The sequence below is a fragment of the Carettochelys insculpta genome, chromosome 6 (assembly GCF_033958435.1).
Source record: "Carettochelys insculpta isolate YL-2023 chromosome 6, ASM3395843v1, whole genome shotgun sequence".
Taxonomy (NCBI): domain Eukaryota; kingdom Metazoa; phylum Chordata; order Testudines; family Carettochelyidae; genus Carettochelys; species Carettochelys insculpta.
In genome coordinates, this window is record NC_134142.1 from 54,557,383 (window position 1) to 54,579,154 (window position 21,772).

The window sequence follows — 21,772 nt, forward strand, 5'->3', positions numbered from 1 at the left end:
ACAAGTGAGGAAGGAGGAAAGCAATCCCAGAGATGCCCATCTCATCACATTTGGGCTGGCAACATCTCATTGTGCAAATTTCATATTTTGCCCTGTTCTTCTGAAGCACTCAGAGTGTTTCACAATCTCCAGAGAGGTAGGGAAACATTATAACACCTGTTTAACAGATGGGGAACTGAGGCAAAGAGAGGCTAAGCCTTGGTCTATACTATGCAGATAAGTAGTTTGCAGATACCCAATTCTAGCTATGGCAATTGCATAGCTAGAATCAACTTATCTGTAATCAGCTTACCTGGCCATCCTCACAGAGGGAGGTTGATGGGAGAGTTTCTCCCATTGACCTCCCTTACTCCCTGTGATAGGCATACAGGGATCGACTGTCGACCCCAGATACTTCAGTTTTGTGTGTTTCTATCAGATGCATGAAATTGAACTCCAGAAGATCGACCCTGAATGGGTCCATCTCCTAGTAAGTACAGACAGGACCTAAGTGACTTGACCACAGAGGAAGTATATAAGAGACAGGCAGTTGAATTTTGGAATCTTTAAAAGAAGCAACCTTTTTAGGGGAATAATGAACTGGAAGCACTAACTGAAGTGGCAGAAGGAGTGAGTTTCATCAACATGGCTGCCATCCCCACTGACTCCCCACTGTGACACGGTTAGGCATTTGTTTTCTTGGTCCTGGGACATGCCCTGACAAGACTGGCCTAAGAAAGGGACCCAGATGACATTTCTACCTCCATCTTTTCCATCTCCACCTACGCCCTATCTCATATGTGTCTCTTTTCTTTTCTATCCTTCTACTTTCACCACTGCCAACTGAGACTCTGGCTTAGCTGACAAAGGTTGCCTAATTTGCAACAGTGCCATAAGCCTGTGACCACAGAAGCAGAAAAAAAGCAACTCTCAAACAGTCCTGCTTGCCAGGTCTCAGAGTGCTCCGGGAGACTGTGTGCCGTGCTTCTATTTCTGAAGTCAGCACGTCCAGTGAAAAATTAAGTTAAAAAATCTCCAAGATTGTACTGGAGCTAATTTACTACTACTTACTACTACTTAATCCTTGTCCTCCACGTGGCACATAGGCCAACTAAAAGTCTCAACTTCACTCTGCCTTGAGCCAAAACTTCTAGCTGACTCCAGGATTACCCCAGTTGTTGTCCTTCAATCTCAGTAACTTTTCTCCATGTTGTCCAAGGTCTTCCTCTTTTGCATTTTCCTTGCAGGTTCCATGTGGGAGCTTGATGGACTACGCTGTATGATAATTTTCTGAGGGTGTGGGAGCTAATGTACTGATCGTCAAAACAACAGCTCTAACTGACAACTGGCCCAATGTGCCTAGGCCTTAGGATTCCAGAATCATTACCATCTCTTGTGAGCTGCTTGAAGTTGTAATTAGATGCCAGAAAACACTTCAACAATGAGAAAAACAGGACAATATTTTGAAACAAGATCTTTATTTTTCATCCAAAGTTAGAATGTGTCATTTGTCATCAAGAAATGTGAACACTTTAAGACAGACTTTGCCCAAATCAAGCAATGTACACCTTGATGTGTAATGAAAACAGTCAGTACAGTCAACTCTCCTCACTTTCTTCTACGTGGAATACATGCTTTGCTACAACTGATCACACAGAAATGACTAGATCAGCCAGCATGCTATACGAATAACTTCCTTTTCAGGTAAATCCACTACAGGTACCAGAATCAGAGCAGGTGTTTTCTCACCCAACTGCTCTTCTAGGTAGTCTTGCAGTCCTAAAAAAGGAACAAAATGAATGATGAATGTCCTTATGTTTTAGTTATTCAACAAATGAGTTTTATATTGTAAGAAGTGTGTCTTGTCTTTAAAAATAATGTACACATCAAATTGCTAATTGTAGAGTTCTGAATAGCCTAGTTAACAAAGGTAACAGAGGTACTCAGCACATACCCGAATTTCAATTAATTCTTTCTTAATTTGTGACTTGAGGGTGATACGAGGTCTGTTTAAATTCAGTTATTGTACATGCTAAATGTCTCTTTTACTCATCATATTTAAATATTCAGTACACAGCCATCTATGGCCACCAGCTCAATTGCTGCTGCATTCACAGAACCCCACTGCATTAAAAGTTGCAGTGTTGTATCACAGAAGAAACAGACGACCCGTTGGTTTTTGTTTAAAGTGTTAGGAAGTCCCCTTTAAAATTAAAAAAAAAAAAAAGATAAGTCCTGTGGCACATTACATAACTAAGAGATTTATTGCAGCATAAGCTTTCGTGGGCAAAGACCCACTTTGTCAATACATCTGATGAAGTGGGCCTTTCCCATGAAAGCTTATGCTCCAAATAAAACTGTTAGTCTGTAAGGTGCCACAGGACTTCTTGTTTTTGCGGATACAGACTAACACAGCTACCCCTCTGATACTTTAAAATTAACTGAAGTGCCATATACCTTTACAGCTATCAAATCACAGGAACTGTAATAAAGTTAAAGCTTTTAGGAGTCCACAGAAGAGCAACAAATATCATTAGGGCTGTGTCTACACTAGCCATTTCGAAGTTTACTAATGAAGCGCTGAAATACATATTCAGCGCCTCATTAGAATGCGGGCGGCCACGGCACTTCGAAATTGACGTGGCTCGCCGCCGCATGGCTCATCCAGACGGGGTTCCTTTTCGAAAGGACCCCGGCTACTTCGAAGTCTCCTTATTCCTATGTGCAGATGGGAATAAGGGGACTTCAAAGTAGCTGGGGTCCTTTAGAAAAAGAGCCCCATCTGGACGAGCCACATGGCGGCGAGCCGCGTCAATTTCGAAGTGCCGTGGCCGCCCGCATTCTAATGAGGCACTGAATATGTATTTCAGTGCTTCATTAGTAAACTTCGAAATGGCCATTTGCATGGCCATTTCAAAGTTTTTGGCTAGTGTAGACATAGCCTAGGAGTCGGGAGTTAATGATTTATGAAAAAATTAAAACAACCAAATGTACAGAATCTGAAGATTAAGGGGAATATGACAGCAGTCTACAAAAGTTTAAAAGGTACAAACACCATGGAGGGAGTGGAATTTATGTGAGGCATAAAAAGTCTCATTAGAAGGCTAATGAAATGGAACTAAGGAATGGCAAATTTAGGCTGAATATTAAGAAAATCATATATAACCTTCCCAACAAAATGATAGAAGCCTAGTCACAGAGCACTTTTGAAATCTTACTGGAAACATGCTAAAAATTATACTGAAGGGACTGATCCTTGGCTGCAGGCTTTAGATTTAATGGGTCCTTTCTGTCTTTAGCATCTTTGATTCTATCACCACTTCAGCACACAAAAAAATTCTTGTCTAGATAAGCCATGTAAAGAGGGTAAAGTTTTAGTCCACCCCCAACCCCTGCTCTGAATGTCAGGGTGTGAAAATACAAAGTGTTAACATGTCCTTGGTGGAATTCTGTCCCGAATAAAATCAATAGGAATGTTGCCACTAATTTCAGTGGGTCAGGATTTCACCTCTATTGTTTTTACTGAATAGCAACAGAAGGAATATATCTGTATACCTTTTAATTGGAATGCTACCATATAGATGTTGCAGCCAGAGGAACAGTCTAAAATGCTACTGAGTTATTTTGCATTGTAAATTGTTGACATTAGAGATGAAGACTGACAGAGGTGAACCCTAAGATCAATATTCACTGCAGGGTTAAAGGACTTCATGTTCTGTGTAATAAGCAACTCAATCTATGTATCACCACAATTCCGCAGTGACACTCTAATTAGAGACCAGTTAGCATTTCTAGTCTGCACTCTGATTTTGGGTGACCTCATAGTGATGCTGACTCAAAAGACATTGGTACAAAGTATGCAGAAAGTGTCAGCTCAATTTAAAAAAAGACAGTTTAAATGATACCTTAATGTAGATTACTTTAGTTTTTGGTTTTTAGGCAGTTAGAAACCACCCCTTTCATTTTCACAGGCACGTAGCCAAGGGCCACCATCACAAGAAACATGGTTAACATTTTCAAAAAGAATATTTGGCAAGGAGGTGACTTAATAGCGAACTCAACTTTTTTGGTATTTAGTGGTGACCCAAAATACTTACTTTGGAAAACTTTCTGACGAGCTTTGAGTCTAAAGGGTCACATTTTCTTATTCGTGCAAATCACATTTGCAAAATCTGCACCCAAGTTTTTCACCTTCCATTGAATTATGGATGAAAATCCAGGTACTTGGACCTCTTGCTATCTTATTACATGTGAAAATTGGGTAGTTAGGTGGGCAAGGATTCTGTTTTGGATTTGTAGTTCACTTTGTCACTCTAAAAATGTGGAGATAAATATCTGCAGCTAGAAATTTCACTGGCAGTATGGTAGAATGGACCTCATGCTCTCCAAGAATAAAACTGTAAGCCAAAGTATGTGGGTGGAGAGACAGGCACTGCATTCACAGTGAAACTGCATCAGTTCAAGTGGACATAGTTGAATCATTCAAGAACACAAATGTTACGTATTTTATTTGCTATAAATAAAACAATAATTGATCTTCTACATCCTATCTTCTACTAATAGAACTATTTTTAATTATGTGGTAAGTGGCACTAATAAAATCAAATCCTTAAGGTTTCCTGCAAACTATGCCTTTAGATAAATAACAACTCTAGTCAGCATTATTTATTTATTTTATTAAGCAATTCTTTGCTTAAATGACAAGACTTCAAGTAGCTTTTTACAATGCTGCATGCTGAACTAATTGTTCACTGCGTGTCACTCCTGTAAATATTTTTCTTAGAAATAAGGATACATAAAATCAATAGCTAAGACAATAAATGAAATCTAGTCTGATAGAGAACTTAGTGATTCATTTCAAAGAGCAGTAAACAAGCATTTATCAAAGTGATAAATACAGCATGCTCAGCCACATGTACTTCTTCCCATTTCCACCTGATGTTACCCCCATGTCAATGACAGACAAACTCTACGGGTGGTCTCCACACCCACCACACCTAACAAGAGTTGAGGCAGGGGGCTTAAACTGCCAGCAGGGTTTTTTCTACTTAAACCAGAGACAATTGAGAGAGACATGAAAATACACAGGAAGGTGGAAAGAACTGAAACGGAAATAAGCAAAATTGACTCAAACCAACCAGCCAGTGCTATTTATTCTTATTGTCCTGTTGGTAACAACAGGAGATAATTCAGATCAATAGTGCAGTGACCTTTCATAGTGACCTAACACCTTTCACGTGTTACCATGGCATTTTCTAACATCACAGCCTATTGCTTCAAAGGTGGTCTTCATGCTAAACAACCTCATGAATGCCAAAGCATCCTTTTAGGCAATTAGTCTTAACCTTTACAAAAATGATCTTTATACCTCCGCTATAGCAAGACCCTGCTGCCGTCCTTACTTGCACGAGCTGAAGGCAGTCACACTGTTGATGTGGGCAATGCTCGCAAAACCAGGGCCATTATCCTGACACACGTTTAGAGGCAAGCACTCCCCACTGGTTTGTCATGGGCAAGAACTAGCCAGACTAAAATCCCACGTTGAAATGGAGAATGGTAGCAGAAAGAAAGATTGTGTGCTTCAGCCAGAACATAAAAATCTATTTGATATTACCAGTTTACTCTTGGTAACCAAAAAAGATATTCTTACGTCACTTAGTTCAGGTCTTTAAATCCCTGAGCTAATAAAGCTCTATTGCTTCGGCTGTGTAGATTTGACATGAAGCGTGTACTTTGAAGAGAAACCTCACCGGGGATCAGGTTCCTAACTGTCGAGTAAGAGTTCCAATCCCACAAGATGTGCCCCTGGTGTGCAGGGCACTTGACCCTTCGACCAGTACCAACATGACTATTCACAAATTATTGATGTCCCTAAATCCCTGGCAGATTGCAGACAGTTCTCATCTCCCATAAAGCTGAAGCATATGGCCATTAATGGGATGAATTTAAAAAAAATACGTACACATATTCAGTCTTTGTCACGTGAATGTAAAGCCACAGAAATGGTAGAAGGTGATTGAACTGGACTGAACGCTGTTAAATACATGATTAGCCTCTTGTTATGGATCATTTCCATTGATCTATATTTGGTTTCACAGCACAGTTTAATTAAAGCTGTCTGGAACAAGCCTGTTCCCTGAATGATCAAGCAGTGCAATGAAAAGCTGAAGCATGAGAAAGCTTGAAGCCTTTTAAACAAAGATTCAACTGATTATCTCTGGGGCTAACAACAGTGCCAGGAAAGGAAAATAAGGAAAATATGTACTTTGGAAATATTAATTGGTTTTATTGCTGGTTCTTTAAATCAGGCCAGTGTGCCAGAGAAATCATTATTTTCCAAGTTTGTTCTTAGAAGCCTACAATGAATTTTGGATAAATGCAGAATTTCAAAACAAAATGTGTACAACCTAATTGTTTTATTCTGGCTAAAATCTTCTTTCTCAGAACTAGCACTGAACCTATTAAATAAAAACTACCTTAAAAGAAAAATCTACTGGAAAAAGTGAAATAAAAGTAAATGTTTCCCGAAGAATGACCTGCAGTGATTCTTCTCCTATTAACTTGAAGTTTTTTAAAGAAAAATCTGGATATTTTATATGCTTTAATTCTTAATTTTCATTAGCCCTTTATCATCTCTTTCCCTTCACTTTCCTAAAGATATTTTAAAAATCAGTCATGTTGGACATTTCCCTTGTAGAGTATATGAGCAGGATTTTCAAAACTGCTAAGCTCCATAGAGCTGGGGGCAGATTTTCAAAAGTGCTCTGCTCCCATTTTGGTACCAGCTGGTCCCAAAGTGACCAGCTTTTGAAAAGGACTAAGCAACCCGTAAGTCTATGGAAAATCGAACCATAAATATATGTTTTTATATTTTAATTTCAAGCTGTTAAAGTTGGGATCATAAACTTTTGCAATCAGTAACCTTAAAAACAATATTCAGAGCAAGAGGGTTTTACAATTACTAAACACACAAAAAAATGGTATTGTAGCACAGGTATAGGTACCAGTAACTCCTGATTTCTTGTCCCACTTATAGAACTAATTATCCTTAGCCCTTGTGTCAGTCACAAGATCTTTGTCTGTTTTTCATCTGTAACGTGAAGCTAATGCTGATTTCCCTAACTCTCATGGGAGTTTAGGGGTGAATTGCCATTTGTAAAGCACCATATATGTGCTAATTATTATTCAACCTATAATTTTTCATCCTTCAGACTGCTTCACATTTGGCACTCATGAGAAGGCAGGTTGGGCACAGCGGAGGTCTCTGGGTACTGTGCAAGTTTCTTCCTAACACACTTCCATTCTGAACTTCCACCACCTTGGTGTTCACTGCCTGGCGCTCTGCTCTGGATCAGAGGCTTCCAATCCTGGTGAATTGTTAGGTGGTTTTCTGATGTGGTGACATTTGTGACAAACGTCCACCAGGGATTAGGGTGAAGCCGGAAACTAACTTCTACTTGGGAGCCGCACTAAGTCAGGATTTAAGATGAAAATGAGAATAAACTTTGAACAGGAAGTACCAGTGCAGATTCTCAGAGCTGCTGCACTAGTGATTCACACTGATCCCAGTTCCAAAGGATTGTCTCTATTTCTGTTTGTATGACACTGAACCTGATGGGACACTACCAAAATGCACATACTTAATTTTTATATGGGACCACAAAGGCTTTATGCAGAGAAGGAGAGACGAATGACTCTCCATCCCCCAAAACGTACATTGAGTGGCTGAGGTATCCATCCTCCTTGCCCTGTATGGGTTCCAACACCATCCACAAAGCTGATGGTGGGGTGGGACCAGGGCCAACATCAGAAGGCCTCACCAGCCTCCTGCTTCTGAAGGACCCCAAAGGTGTCCACTCCTTTGCCAGTCTGACCAACTTCCTTTCCTTTCTGCTGACAGGGGGTGGGAGGGAAAAGGGCACATTTAGGGAGCAGGCAGGTGTGAACATTTACAAGAATGTTGCTTTCCCAGAACTGAGTCACTTGACTGAGAAAGTGGGATTTTTTTGAAGCTAATAATTTTTTCAACATCTTAAAGAAATTAAATAGAAATAAAGTTATTTTTAGAGCTGGTTCAATTGTGGGCCTGTCAGCATTGGCAATGATTCTCTTTTATCAGGCCGCCAAGTTAATTTATTTTGTTTTTTCGAGTAAAGTTTGCTTAAAGACCAGTTTCGGAGAAGTTACTCACTGGGGGTGTTAATTAGTGCTTTGCACACTCTGCAGGGCTTGGTTTATGATCATTTTCACTTATTCAACCCTGTAATTCATGTCAGATGGGGATGGGAGGAAAGCAACCCCATTCTGTTCATCTGAAGGTTTGATTGTGACTAACTTAAACTTCTGAGAGAATCTCACTTCCTTTCCTTCTTCTTTGGGGCCTTTGCTCTGTCCCTCTTCCAGACACAATTAGTAACAGCACTTACGACTTATGCACAATTTCAATGTGAGGCACCACAATGTAACCTAAGAACATCCTTGTGAGTTAAGTAAGACTTTTGATGACGTTTTCAGGGGCTATGGTCCCTATCCATAGTTCTTTAAGAGGGTGCCATGGAGAAGTCTTTCTCCTCTTGTATTTTTTGTGGTTTAATTGTAAGATTAGGCACTACCCCTCCCTTCCTAAGGAGGAGTGGGTCCTCAAGGGCAGGAGGGGAAGGAAACACATTTCCATTCCTGCTCCTGCAACACTAAACATAAGACCACACACAGCCGCCCATGAAATTTAGTGCAGTAGTTGGGGAACTTCCCCTAGCTACTATGCTAAACCTCAGGGGAGGTAGGGTGCTCCATACGAAGCAGAAATGTTGAAAGAGATTTAAACATCAAGCAGAGAGGAATAACAGATTGGTACAGGGTATGTATGAAACATATAAATGAAGGCACAGAATATCAAGAAAAACATCCTGAGAATGAGCTATATTAGTACATGGAGGAGGAAACTATGTCACTAGGGACATTTAAAATTAGAGTTGACAAAGGTCTAAATAATATAGTACAGAGAACATTCCTTCACTGGTAAAGGGCTAGACTAGTTGAGCTAACAGGTTTTTGCAATCTCTAATTCCTATGACAGACTGGCTCGAGAAAGAGAACGAGGCTAGCTGTGGGAGGACCTTGACTGTGGTTCATAAATTCCTCTGCTGCTTGACATCCTCTCCCTAAATACGTGGACTGAATGTATCAAAATTCAAACGTAAGCCTGACTTGAGGTTTGATAGGAATGTTTCACGAAGCTCTAATATAAATTTGCCAGATGCACCTACATTGTTGTAGGAGTAAGAAAATCAATCAAGATAATAACCACAATGACACACTTTTCCTATGGATATTTTTAACAACTGTAATTAGAATCTTAAATAACATTTTTAACATATTTATGCCCCACATAGCTCTCTCTGGATATATGTAAAATCATCTTCTATAATACACAGAACCAGTCAAATTAGGTATTTTATCATGCATATCTATGACAGGTCACAGAAAGAAATGTGATTCTTCTAAAGATAAACAAATGTATGCCAAGCTTCTCTGTATGTTAGTTATGGCTATTTTTTAAGAGACAAAATTAAGTTCTTGCTTTCATTATCATTTTTTTTCAAGCTGCTGGCTGTAATTTAGAAAATAGCACAGCAACAGCATGTAACAGTCTTTGCTTCAATGTGCCATATTTAGCTTTGTCCTACATAAAGGTACTGTAGATAGTCAGCCTACACAAAATGTGCACTACTGTTGAAGATGTCATTAACCTTCTACACAAAGTAAAGAAACACTTAAACAGTCTCTTCCAATACTCACAAAGGAGGGTAAATATAATATCCAGGAGATAGGCGGAACCAAACTTTATTGTGTAAAATTGCTGAGGGGACACCGGATCTGAAAAGTGAAATTTTCCATTTTTCCTTGAAGACATGGCAAAGTGGATAGATTGCAAGCCTATTTTCTTAATATCATCTTCCACAGTCCTCAAGCCTACATAAAGTTCTCTCTCCTCAAGAGAAATATGGTTATTAAGCTGTATTCAGTCCCTGGGCAGCAATGCTACCAAGTCGAGATGAGTTATGAATAGAGGCAGATTATTACAAATATTTACAAATGTAAGGAACAATTGTTTTGTGGGCTTCTAAAAATCATTTGCAGTATTTGCACTGCTTGTTCGCTCATACACGGGGGGTGAACAGCCACTGTGGGCCCTGGGGCAAGGTGGGTGGGGCCTTGGCTCTATGCCCCTAGAAGGGGAGGAGCCAATAGTAGAAAGGCAGAACCTAGGGCAGTCAGCTCTTAGCACAACCCAGACTGCAGCACTGGGGCCCTCTTTCCCTTCCCCACTGCTGCGCAAAGTGGGAGAGCTATGTTGTTGCAGTACTTCAAAGGCCCGAGACCGCTGGCTGAAACTGCTGCCAAAGTAGCTGCAGAGGTGGCCAGAGCTCTGGGCCCCTTTGAAACACCAGGCACCAAGGCAACTGTCCTCTTTGCCCCCCACTCCATCAGCAGGCCTGCTCACACAGAAATTGGATTTGCCTCTGCAGCTCGAGCAAGCAGCACAACTTACTGTTTGTTCACTCACACAAATACCTGTCCTGTGTTGACATGCAGATTTTTCTGTGTGGAAATGAATGAGCATGGGGATACATATTTAGCAGCAAGTTGAAATTTTACCCCAAAATTATCAAATGAAATAACACACATAACAGTGATGATAGCACTTATTTCACCTCTGTGGCTGAGTTACAGCTACTTACCATGGCCCAGAATCTCAGAGCATGGACTGACACTGAAACTACCTGGCACAGATTTGCTAAATTTGGGACAGTTGGTAGCTATGCCCTTCAGGTAAGCACTGGGAAACATTGGTGGAGCACTGTGTGGGAAGCTCTGTGTATGCCTGCTGGTAAATCAAGGACTTTTATCTCCAGAGCTGTCAATCTGGCACCTTTCACAAGTGTTAACTTCACTTAAATATTTTTTAAGAGAAGCTGTCATGAGACATACTGAAGCAAATATGTCCTTCAGTGGTTACACATGGACTTGGTTGTAACAGTGTTTGTTAAGTGCTTTGACATCTCAGGATGATATGTTCTGTATAAATTCAAATTTGTTGGTTTGTTCATCCACTCTGCTAAGTACTCTCTGAAATCTGCGGTCTTTGGAAACATGAGATTTGAGACAATGTAATCTAACTTGGACCATTCATGTGTAACTCTGGCACATGCATGTATTTGGTGTAGTCTTTGGCCTGTAAACAACAGAAAAATGTGTCTGAAAAATATTTTTGGTTCAACAATTAACTGTCTGATGGCTACAGGGAGCCATACATAACAAGCAGTACAAAGAACACCTTTTATTCTTCAAATTAACAGGTGATAATATAAAATAACACTGAATGAGTAATGCTTTTTAGTTATGACGCCAGAGCCTCACATGCTATACATTAGAGCTACACTGATGTACACCACTGAATGAGCTGGTCAGTTATCTCTAGTTCACATATATATATAGTCCCATGTGCAAGCTACTGAAGTTATTTCAAGATGTTTACTGTTCTGAAGCTTTAAATCAATCTACCACACTAGAATAAAATGACAAACCAAAATAAAACTACATTGGAACATGTTAAAACCCGATTAGGTTGCTGCAGGTCATTTCTATTGATGCAGATCTGACTTCATGCTGCAGTTTAATCAAAGATGTCTGGAAAAATGCATGGATGGCTCAGGAGACTGGTCTTGGAATACACAGCCTTCCGTCAAACTCAGAAGCAGCCTGTTAATGTCAGAATTCATTACTACTGTATCTCAAGACTGATATGAAATAAGGTGTAGGAGTCCTGGTTAAGTCACTAGTGAGGGCAGGCAAATACATATTTCCTAAATATTAGCAATATTTGAGTTTGGATGAAAAGATCAATTGCTGCCTGGCACATATTGAGCATATAGGTCCCCTTTGCTCCCCATAATCATGAAAGAGAAGGTAGAGAGAATAAAAAATCTTAGCTCCAATCTTATGGCCTCCAGAGAGGAGGAGTGAAAATTACTGCACTAACATGTTCCATGGACAGAAGGGGAAGAGGAACATCTCACATACCTCATCAAAAGCTAGAATAGAAGAAGTCCCTCCGTTGGCTTCTAGTAAAGTAAGACATATTTGTTAGCCAACTACCTGGAGGGATGCAACAGGGAGAGGTATACAGCTGCATCCAAAACCAGCCAAATGCCAGATGTAAGGAATTGTCAAATCTTAGGCTATATTCACATACCTAGCTCCAAATTCTTAGCAATATAGACTGTATGACAGTAGTGTCTACGGGCCCCAAACAAGATTAGAGTGTCATTGTGCTAGCACTGAACATACACATAACAAAACACAGTTCTTGCACCAAAGAACTTACAATGAAATGAGGTAAGACAGATTGTAGGAAAAAAGAAATTTTGTCCTCATTGACAGATGAGTAACTGAGACACAGAAAGATTTTGTGGTTTCCCAACATCACACAGGAAGTTTGTGGCTGAGTCAACAGACAAATTCACCCCTTGCATCTCTGGCCAGTCCATCACATAGATGATGCTCCATCCTATTCTGATTAACAGCCTACGTGTCATCCTTGCTGGCAGTCTCAAGAAAACAGAGAAGAATCTTGGGTTTGTTCTATAACCCTATGAAAGCTCAAAAACCTAGTGCTATATACCAAATATTAGATTCTATAACAAAAGGCTTTATAACTGGAGACAATTTGTAACATAACTATTAAGAGAGAACAAGATCCTGGTGAAGTTGCAATTATAAAAAAGACTGGCAACATATATTGTAGGGATCTCAGTCATCTATTTTTAAAACTGGACTTCAATGAAGAATCTTTTAGCATTACACAAATTACATTGACTGCTATAATTTTTGCAAACTGATCAGATTTGTCACCACATATACGGGAAAGTAAACTACAATATACTAAATGGAGTACGCTTAAAGTAAATGTAAAAAGCCTGTCCAGAACTGACCTTCTCCTGAAGGGGTCTTTTCTGCATCGAACAAGATTTCTACCTACACTGCTTCCGTGACACAGCGCCAACACAGACTAATAATGATTAAGTAACGTCAAACCATTTCAAGACACTGACCCAAGAGAATTACAAGTTCTAGAGCCTTAAACCACACCTCTACCAATAACTATAAGCGGACATTAGCTGAAACAGATATTGGATTAATGAAACTGAGACTGCTTAGAAACAAAACTGATGTGACGTTCTAATCACTTTTAAGAAACATGAAGAGTGAGTGATGGAGAGATGACCTTTATCTTGGCTAGAAACCTTCCCCCCACAAACAAAAAGCCAAGCCATGAGGCACAATGAAACAAGGTTGTGCTATATTCTTCTACCTATTTCTGAAAAGATGTGATCTGATACAATATCAGGTTTTAACAATGTTGCAGGACTGCTAGAGGGTATGAAAGTGTCCAATAAGGGATGTCAGTTTCAAAGTAAAGCAAAGATGTCCATGTAACCCTTCTTCGGTCAGCACTGATCATCTGTGCCATGGGCCTTAACTTGTCAGTGAACATCATACCTTCTTGTGTTATGGAATATGGTAATAAGAAAGACAGCCTACAGAAGGCCCTAAAATCATCTCAGAATGGGGCTGTGTTCTCCAGTGGTATTACAATGCCAGTGATCTACCAACACAACTTTATCTTAACTGAATTAACTATAGTTACAGTGAGGAAGTGGGTCTGCCCCAGGAAAGTGCATCACCTAATACATTATTTGGTTAATCTTTGAAGTGCTACGTGACTGTTTTTTGTTTTATGAATTAACTATAATTTTCTAAAACACTTTCTGAAGTTTGTTTTTTAGTTGTACTGAGGTAGAGAAAGTGACAGAGAGAGAGCCAGATAGCCATGTTAATCTGTATTCTATCAAAACAAAAAGCAGGCATGCAGCACTTTAAAGACTAACAAAATAATTTATTGAATATATATAATTATTAAATATATTATATATCATACATTAAATTATATATATCATTATTAAATTATTTTGTTAGTCTTTAAAGTGCCACATGACTGCTTTTTTGTTCGGAGGTAGAGAAAGTCACTGAAAATCTCCTTTTGCTTCTGTGCACAAGGCACATGTGGAAAGGAAGGAGAGAAATAAAAACAAGCTCAGTTGAGCTGAATTTTTGCCAAATCACTTTGCTGGGCACAGCAATCTCTCTTGCAGCCTGTCATGAGATCACCTGTGGTTATTAAAGCCCTAAAGCCTGAAAAGGTGACACATGAAGAAGCTTAAGATTTTTTTTGTTTAGTTCATCAAAAAAATCTACCCTTTAAAAATTTTAACAGTATAGGGAAGCAGAGGGAAAAAACAGTTAACAATATTAACTGGATCTATACATGTGTGTATCACCGGCTCATGCAGAATAAATCAATCTCTGTAAGATGCATTTTCTTCTTGTTGTAGGAACTAGGTTAGGTAAATCTAAATTTTCAACCAATACATAGATCTGTATCCTGATTTAAAATTAAAGGTTTCTTGGTCTACTATAAGCAATAAAACAAAATATTAAAGTAGTAAACTATTTTTTGAAAATATAGAGGTTGGTTATTTATTTTTCCAGAGTTCCAGCTTTCTCTCTCAGGGGAAATCTGGAAGTTTTAAATTAATTCACTGATCCTTAGCTGTGTCACCATTCTTACCCCTTTGACCCTTTGACATTTTTTGTTTGCTGTAAGAACTCTGCTGACTTGTTTGCAAATTATAAATCCTATCGTGCCTTCATTTTTCTCAAAGGACGGGCCAGTAATTTTTTTTAAGAAATCCTCTCATAGACAGTTTCACTATCATGGACTGCTGAAGATTTATAATATGTTAAACTAGGCAAAAACTCTGTGGTAATCAGCACAATACATTTTTCACTCCATCATAATAATTTTTTTCTCCCTCCATGTCAATAAAATCTTTCTCCCTTTTTTACAATGGTTTACAACTTAAGTAATTTAATACAACAGTAGTTATATTTTTATTGAAAGCTTATAAAACTTGCCCCGTAAGTCTCTTCCATGCAATACATTAACCAAAAAACTGACAGAGGAGAAGGGGAACTGATGATTACTAGAACTGTAATTCCATCTTGAAACTCTGTACATGCCATAAACTACTTCTGCTTCACTTGCATACTGCAGATACTGTCAAAATTTCTCAAATGAGTGCCCTTGTATTTAATCTCTCCTAATCTGTTATTTTACTTTATCTATAATAGAAACAAAAATGACTCCACATTTCATACAGCACCTTCTGTAGAATGATCAGCGAGTGGTCCAGGGGAACAGGTACAGGAATAAGTGCCAAGAGTTACAGTTTCTCTTCACAGTTCTGCTGTTGATTTGCTGTGAGACTGCATGTAACTAAAAGCAAGCACATGACCAAGTGCCATGCAGAATCGGGGCCTTGATGCATGATTATCAGACTGCTGTGCAACTACAGCTCCTGTTGCTTTTGGTTGTAGCTGGATGTGTTGAGCACCTCTTAAAATTAGGACTTTAAAGTCCCTGGTTTCTTTGCCTTTAAAAGGGGATAATAATACTTATCCACCTTTGTAAAGCGCTTTGAGATCTACAAAAGAAGAGCAGAGTCCGAATTCAAAATATTACTGTTATTGTAAGCTCTGTTGGATTTCTGAGAGTTCAAGCAAAGACAGGGCTAGAGAGCCTTTTATGGAGATTTATATCATATCAAATGGTTGTGTCTGTATCTACAAAACACTTCACTATATTTGTAGGAATAAACACAGCCCACCCGTTTAGATTCCTTTGCACACAATATTAATAAATATAATATTAATTCAATCTTTTTGATAAAAGGAAGGGTAAAACCTTCATGACTTGTAAATGTGTGACAATTTGTGTCAGAAATTCTGTTCCTAGGCTACATCTACATATTTATTTAAAATGTAAGGATGAAGATAACGAAGGTTAACTTTGAATTATATTCTTCATGGTCTATTATAGTATTTGCTACTTTTATTCTGCAAAACACCAACACAGCAAAACCTTTGTACTAAGATTTTTAATAGACAGGAATGTGTATTTTAGTCCAGGGAGAGAGTTAGAATTTCTAAAGCCAAGCATGAGACATGAATAAATTCAAAAGTCATGTCTTAAGGGGTTTGAAAAAAAAATCCTGTAATCATAAAACTCAAGAGTTCTAATAGTATGAATATACAAATTGTTGTTTACACCTTTGCATATTTGATTAAGATGTACAGTAGACGGAATCAAGCATTCTTATGTTTCAAACTGAATCATGAGCAGAAATTCACAGTAACCCACTGTTCCCTTCCATCTCAGATTCACTCCCAATAATTTACAATTCACATACATGCACAAAAATCTAAGTTTAAGAACTGCTGAGCCTTTCTGTCCAAAGTGCCACTGGCCTTCTGGAATAAAAAACAATAGAGAAACACTTAAGTGTCTCTCTGCTTAGTCCCAAAGCAAGAATAAATTACTTCTTTGAGTGGGAGGATGGAGCTGAACTATTAAGTTTGTGACCATGGAGAGATCAACACATTCAGCTGAAAAAGTGGAATTTTCTATTTTTCCACAAGCCTGATAAAGTGCAGACATATGGAAATTAGTTCAACACAGTGTCTCCCAATGATGTCAAGCCCTGCCTAGATAGATCACTCTCTTTGGAGGATGAAGGGTCACAGACACCTTTGTGCTCTCTTAGTTTTGATTTTTTTTCTCAATGTACTAATCATGCAATGTTTAGATGAATTACTGTGATCATAAGAATATTAGAAGAAACCATAAACTAACTAGACATCTTTTATTCCTCCAAAATGTGTAGGGGTTTCACTAAGTTAATAGGTATGCAGGACAATGGATTGGAAGAACTGCGCGAAAGGAATCTTAATTATTTCAATCCAGTTTGCTACAGGCAGTTTTCAAAAATATTCCAAATCAGCTATGAAGACAATGCTAATGTACAGCATGAGAGGCTATGAAATATGAAATGACTTTCAGGGTCCAAACCACAGGTTGCACAATGGATTAGCTGAATAATCTTTGATATCTGATCACAAAGAAAACTATCTGTCAAGTACAGTCATACCCCAAGATACACCCATTTGGGTTATGAGAATTCAAGTTTACAAGGAGTTTGATTTAAAACCCCTACCTCGTCTTACGAGGCATTTCCTCGAATTTGCGAGGAGCGATTTCAATTCTGTGTGCCTCAGCGGGATGCGGATGCCCTGCAGTGGGGGAAAGGCTGCGGCTCCAGGCAACGGCTACCTGTAGCTGCATCCCGCCCAGTGTGTCTCTCTGCAGCGCCTGGCAGCAGTTTCCCAGAGCCCCTGGCCCAGCCTTCACCTGTGGGCGGTCTGGGTCTCCGCCTCGGCTCTGCAGCAGTGGTGCACCCCGGCCCAGCTGGTGGCTGTGGGCTCCCAGGTGCTCCCACAAGACGTGGCTGCTGGGCACGCAGCCCATCCCAGCCCTGCCCCTGCTGCTTGCTCCGCGGGCAGTGAGGGGGCCACCGCTGCCCGCCCGGAGCAGCTGTGCCTCGGGCGCCACTTGCTGCCTGTAGCGTTCCTTTGCATTTAGTGCCTCGGCTGCTGCTGGAGGGGCCTCTCTGCTGCTCAGCCCTGCATGAGTGAGACATCACCCCCTGCCAACTGGGGGCCTTCTGTGCCTGCCTAGCTCCCCATGCGGCCAACCCCTGACACTGCCCCCTCCCCACTTAACCTAAGCTGCGCTCAGGCTGGGCTGCGTCCCCGTGCCCTGCTCTGCTCTGGCCTGCCCGCCCCCTTGCACCGGCTCCACTTCTGCAGCTGCGGGCAGTTCCTGGCTTTGCGCCCCCCTCCCAGGCACTCTTCGATTTCCATTCCCCTGTCTCTGCAGGTAAACAGACATATTGTAGCGTAATTAATGAAGGGAAAATGCCTTGTTAGGTTGTGTTATGATAACCAATGTTAACTATTGAAGTAATTGTGTTCATTTTAATGGGATTTGGTGTTGTTTTAGTGTAAATGGGTGTAAATTTTGGGGCTCAGGAATGCTTAAAATTTTTTCCCATTGAAATTAATGGTAATTACATTTTCAACTTACAAGAATTTGCCCTAAGAGGAGTTTTTCAGGAATGAATTACCCTCGTAAGGCAGGGGAAGACTGTATGTCATGTTCATTTCTCTAATCAATTGACTATCGAGCTTTAGACCCATTGACCAGCACTGATCATTTCTATTAGAATGATGTAAACTATGAGTATGATTCTGTACCCTTTCCCTCACATGCGTACTCCCAGCTGTCTCAGAGGGGTTACTCATGTAAGTAAGAAAATGTTTGTGGAAGTGTTCAATGATCATCAAATAAGTGCTTATAAGCAAGAAAACACCCTTTTAGAATAGTTAATAGAAGACTGATAAGTATTCTAAAGAGTACTTTGGTCCCAAAATGGAAATGTTAAAAAGGCGTGTGCTACTACTGGCTCCCTACTATATGGCAGATACTGAAATCAATATGCTGCACTGGTTCAGTAAATGTGTCTCTTAACAAGTTAATAAAACAGTGATCCTCACATAGTCTTTCCATCAAACTTTCAGGGGAAAAAATGAGAATATTAAATGCAGCGGGATAGGGAAGATCTGCTCCATTTGCTCTGCAATGATAATCTTTTACAAAAGAGGATTTTTATTATTAATTCTTTGCCTTCTGGGAATATTATAATTTCTTAGAATGTAGAAATGCCTTAAGCGCACCAATTTGCTGAGCTAGACTGAATTTCAAAATGTTTCAAATGAGCTGATAAACAGCTGCATAATTAGCCATTATTAGATCAAGACTATACATTACAGATATCCAGTCGAACCAGCCAATGGATACGTAAATTTTGGATATTGTTTTAAAAACTAAGAGTCAGTGTTATATTTTGACACACATCACACTTTTTTTCTTGTAAAGAATTAAAAAGCACACTTCTGATTTTTTCTTCAGTAATGCAGATTATTCTATCAACTAACTCCTTGGGGGTCTTATCATTAAGTACATACTTCTGTGCATGAATCATGAGGAGTTCGTGGACTAAATATAACTCATGCACAAAAGTGATTAGATTGAGAGATTTTTTTTTCAATTAAGTAGTTACAGCTCCATTGCATGCATGTTACACTTAAGGCCTGATGTATTTATTTTCTGGGAAGCTGGACACAAACTCAGTTGCAAGGTCCTTGGATTTGGTAGCACTCTGCTGAGACAATTCCATTTTTGTTACAAAATGGAGTTTTTTCATGATTAGGAGACAGAACAATACAACCATTAAAGGGTGAAATTAATGTATTTTTCTCCATAACCATACATTTCTGAAAACGTGGGTATTTATAATACTTGCACTCAAGTAGAATATGAAGACGGCACTGAAAGCTTTGGCAACTAGCTAGAGGATATTTCAAGGGTCAGTTTGAGATTGCAGAATAAGCACCTTAGCCAGCTACTTCTGTAAAATAATCAGCCCAGAAATAGTAAACAACGTTGACACATGCAGTGACATGTTTAGATTTCAATGTTAACAATCAGTTGAAATGAATGTGAACAGTTCACATGGCTGACAGCTAGTGGTCCAGATCCTGATGTCAATCATATTAATATCTACAGATTCAGGAAAACTACTGATTTACATGTAGTTCACATATTCAAGGTTATCTTCATGACCATGAAGAACAGACATATAATTTTAATGATAACAATATCTCAAAATCTGGGGCACAGTTCAGCAATGATTGGTTCTATGCTAAATTTTGTGTCCATGCAACTGCAGAATGTGTGGCTTCTGCTTATGCCAATCCACCCTGCTTTAAGCTCTGCCTCAATATGCTATGTAGTCTGGGCAGTAGAAATGAAGGTTTCTTCATCTCCAATTGCAACAATACAATACTAAATTAAAGTGTAAAAATAAAGTCACAACTGACTAAAGACAGTTTGTCTGTATTCTAACAACCAAAACTGCAGTCCTGAGATCATTACAAGCAGTCCTTGTAATGCATGAGATAATTGCTGTCTTTGTTCATACCAAGTGTTAATGTGTCAAATTTGAACATGAAGCCCAGTTCACAAATCTCCCTATGTAATCTGTTTTTAAAGCCCTTTGTTGTAGGACGCATACTCTCAGGTCTTTAACAAAATGGCCCACTCCACTGAAATGGGGTTTGTGACAAGGAAAAGTTCCAGGTGGTGTAGTCTGTGATCACCAATAACCACAGTAATACTAACCCTGGAACTTTTCCTTGCAACAAACCCTGTTGCCAACTTTGGCCACTTATTTATTCTGGGGATACCATCACTGGTTCTAACCACGTTAATTACAAGATCAGATTACGTGCTCATTCTCATGTACCTTGACCAGTTTATGTATACCATTATGTACCAGCAATGCCCATCTACAATGTACATTGTGCAAACCGGGCAAACACTTTGCCAAAGAATGAATGGACACAGAGAAAACATCAGGAATCTCAATACACACAAACCGGTCAGTGAGCATTTCAACAGCAAGACTCTCTCCTTCAGTTCATGTATTTGATTTAATCCCACCCTCTCCTTCAGTTCACATATTTGATTTGTCAGTTTTTATTGCAATTTTTTTGGCCCTCTGTACTATATATCTGGGTCTGGTCTGGAAATTCTATAGATCTGAAAAAGTGAATCTATCCCATGAAAGGTCATCACCTAATATATAATTTTGTTAGTCTTTAAAGTGCTACATGACTGCAGTTTTGTTTTGTAAAGACTAAAGTCACAGATGTAACTCTTCTTACTGTGGAATTATCTAAGTATAGCTAATGTGCAGCTGAAGTTAGATCAGTCTTCCTAATAATGTTAGCAGAGTTAGCTCTGTCTTACTTCTAACCAGTCCCTTTTCCTTGGGGGTTTTAATGTAAAACATTGATGTGAATAGGCATTTTCCACCCAATGTCTTCAGCTGAGAAGAAGTTAAAAAGGAAATGGCTCATCTGCAGAGTTATGATCAGAAAAGTGACTACTTAAAAATGGCAACTTCTTACTCAACAGATCTGCTCCTTGTATGGATTATATTTGGCTAGCTCTGCTATTGTTGAAAACCTTGGATGAAAGACTGGTACTCAAACTTGTCAGTGTGGCAGGTCTAAATATTGCCCAACTTGGACGAAAAGCCAAGCTTAATTCTAAGGAGTAAAAAGAAGGAAACATCTATCTGGCAGTGTGATTGCATTAGAAAAAATGTGTAAAGCTGTTCAGGAATGTGGAATATTGATAGCTCCACTGGACACAGGTAGCCATTAATGGAGACAGGGTTAGGTGCAAGAGAAAGGCAATTAGATACCATGCCCACATATACACTGGTAGGTATGTGTAGAAACACACATACTCTTCACACATAAAAATACATTGTTACTCGTTTTAGCACTGCAGAACCAATTCTGCTAAGAGGTAGTATGTACGGTTCTATGCTGGTCCACACACGTTAACTAAAGGTGACAATGTCCACCCAGCAGCCATTTCTACCCTACCTTAATAAAACTCTGAGACCGCTGCTTCAGTGACATCTTTAAACCTACCCCCCACTTAGTGAAATCCTCTGGAAAACCATCTGTTGGAGCCCTGTAAGATAGGTGCTCACAGATCGTGGGAGGTGGGATCAAGTGTTTGAAGGGGAAAGAATGATCACTTTCTGTAGTATCTCCTCCTTCACACAGATCCAAGTGGAAAATCCATGCAGAAGACCTCTGACATTAAATCACGCTGGAGACCTATTCACTCTCT

At 39.4% G+C, this 21,772-nt stretch overlaps 1 protein-coding gene across 2 annotated transcripts in view; it reads right to left on the reverse strand.

Moving 5' to 3' along the window:
• Positions 1–1,446: 1,446 nt before the first annotated feature.
• The window catches only part of DPH6 (diphthamine biosynthesis 6), a 379,645-nt gene continuing 359,319 nt past the window's right edge, over positions 1,447–21,772 (reverse strand). The window contains exon 15 of one of the 2 annotated variants that reach the window (XM_074996924.1): positions 1,447–1,758. In XM_074996924.1, the coding sequence (XP_074853025.1) occupies positions 1,643–1,758 (116 nt within the window). In that variant the 3' untranslated portion in view covers positions 1,447–1,642. The remainder of the gene's footprint in view (positions 1,759–21,772) is intronic. The other variant, XM_074996925.1, reaches the window with a different exon arrangement.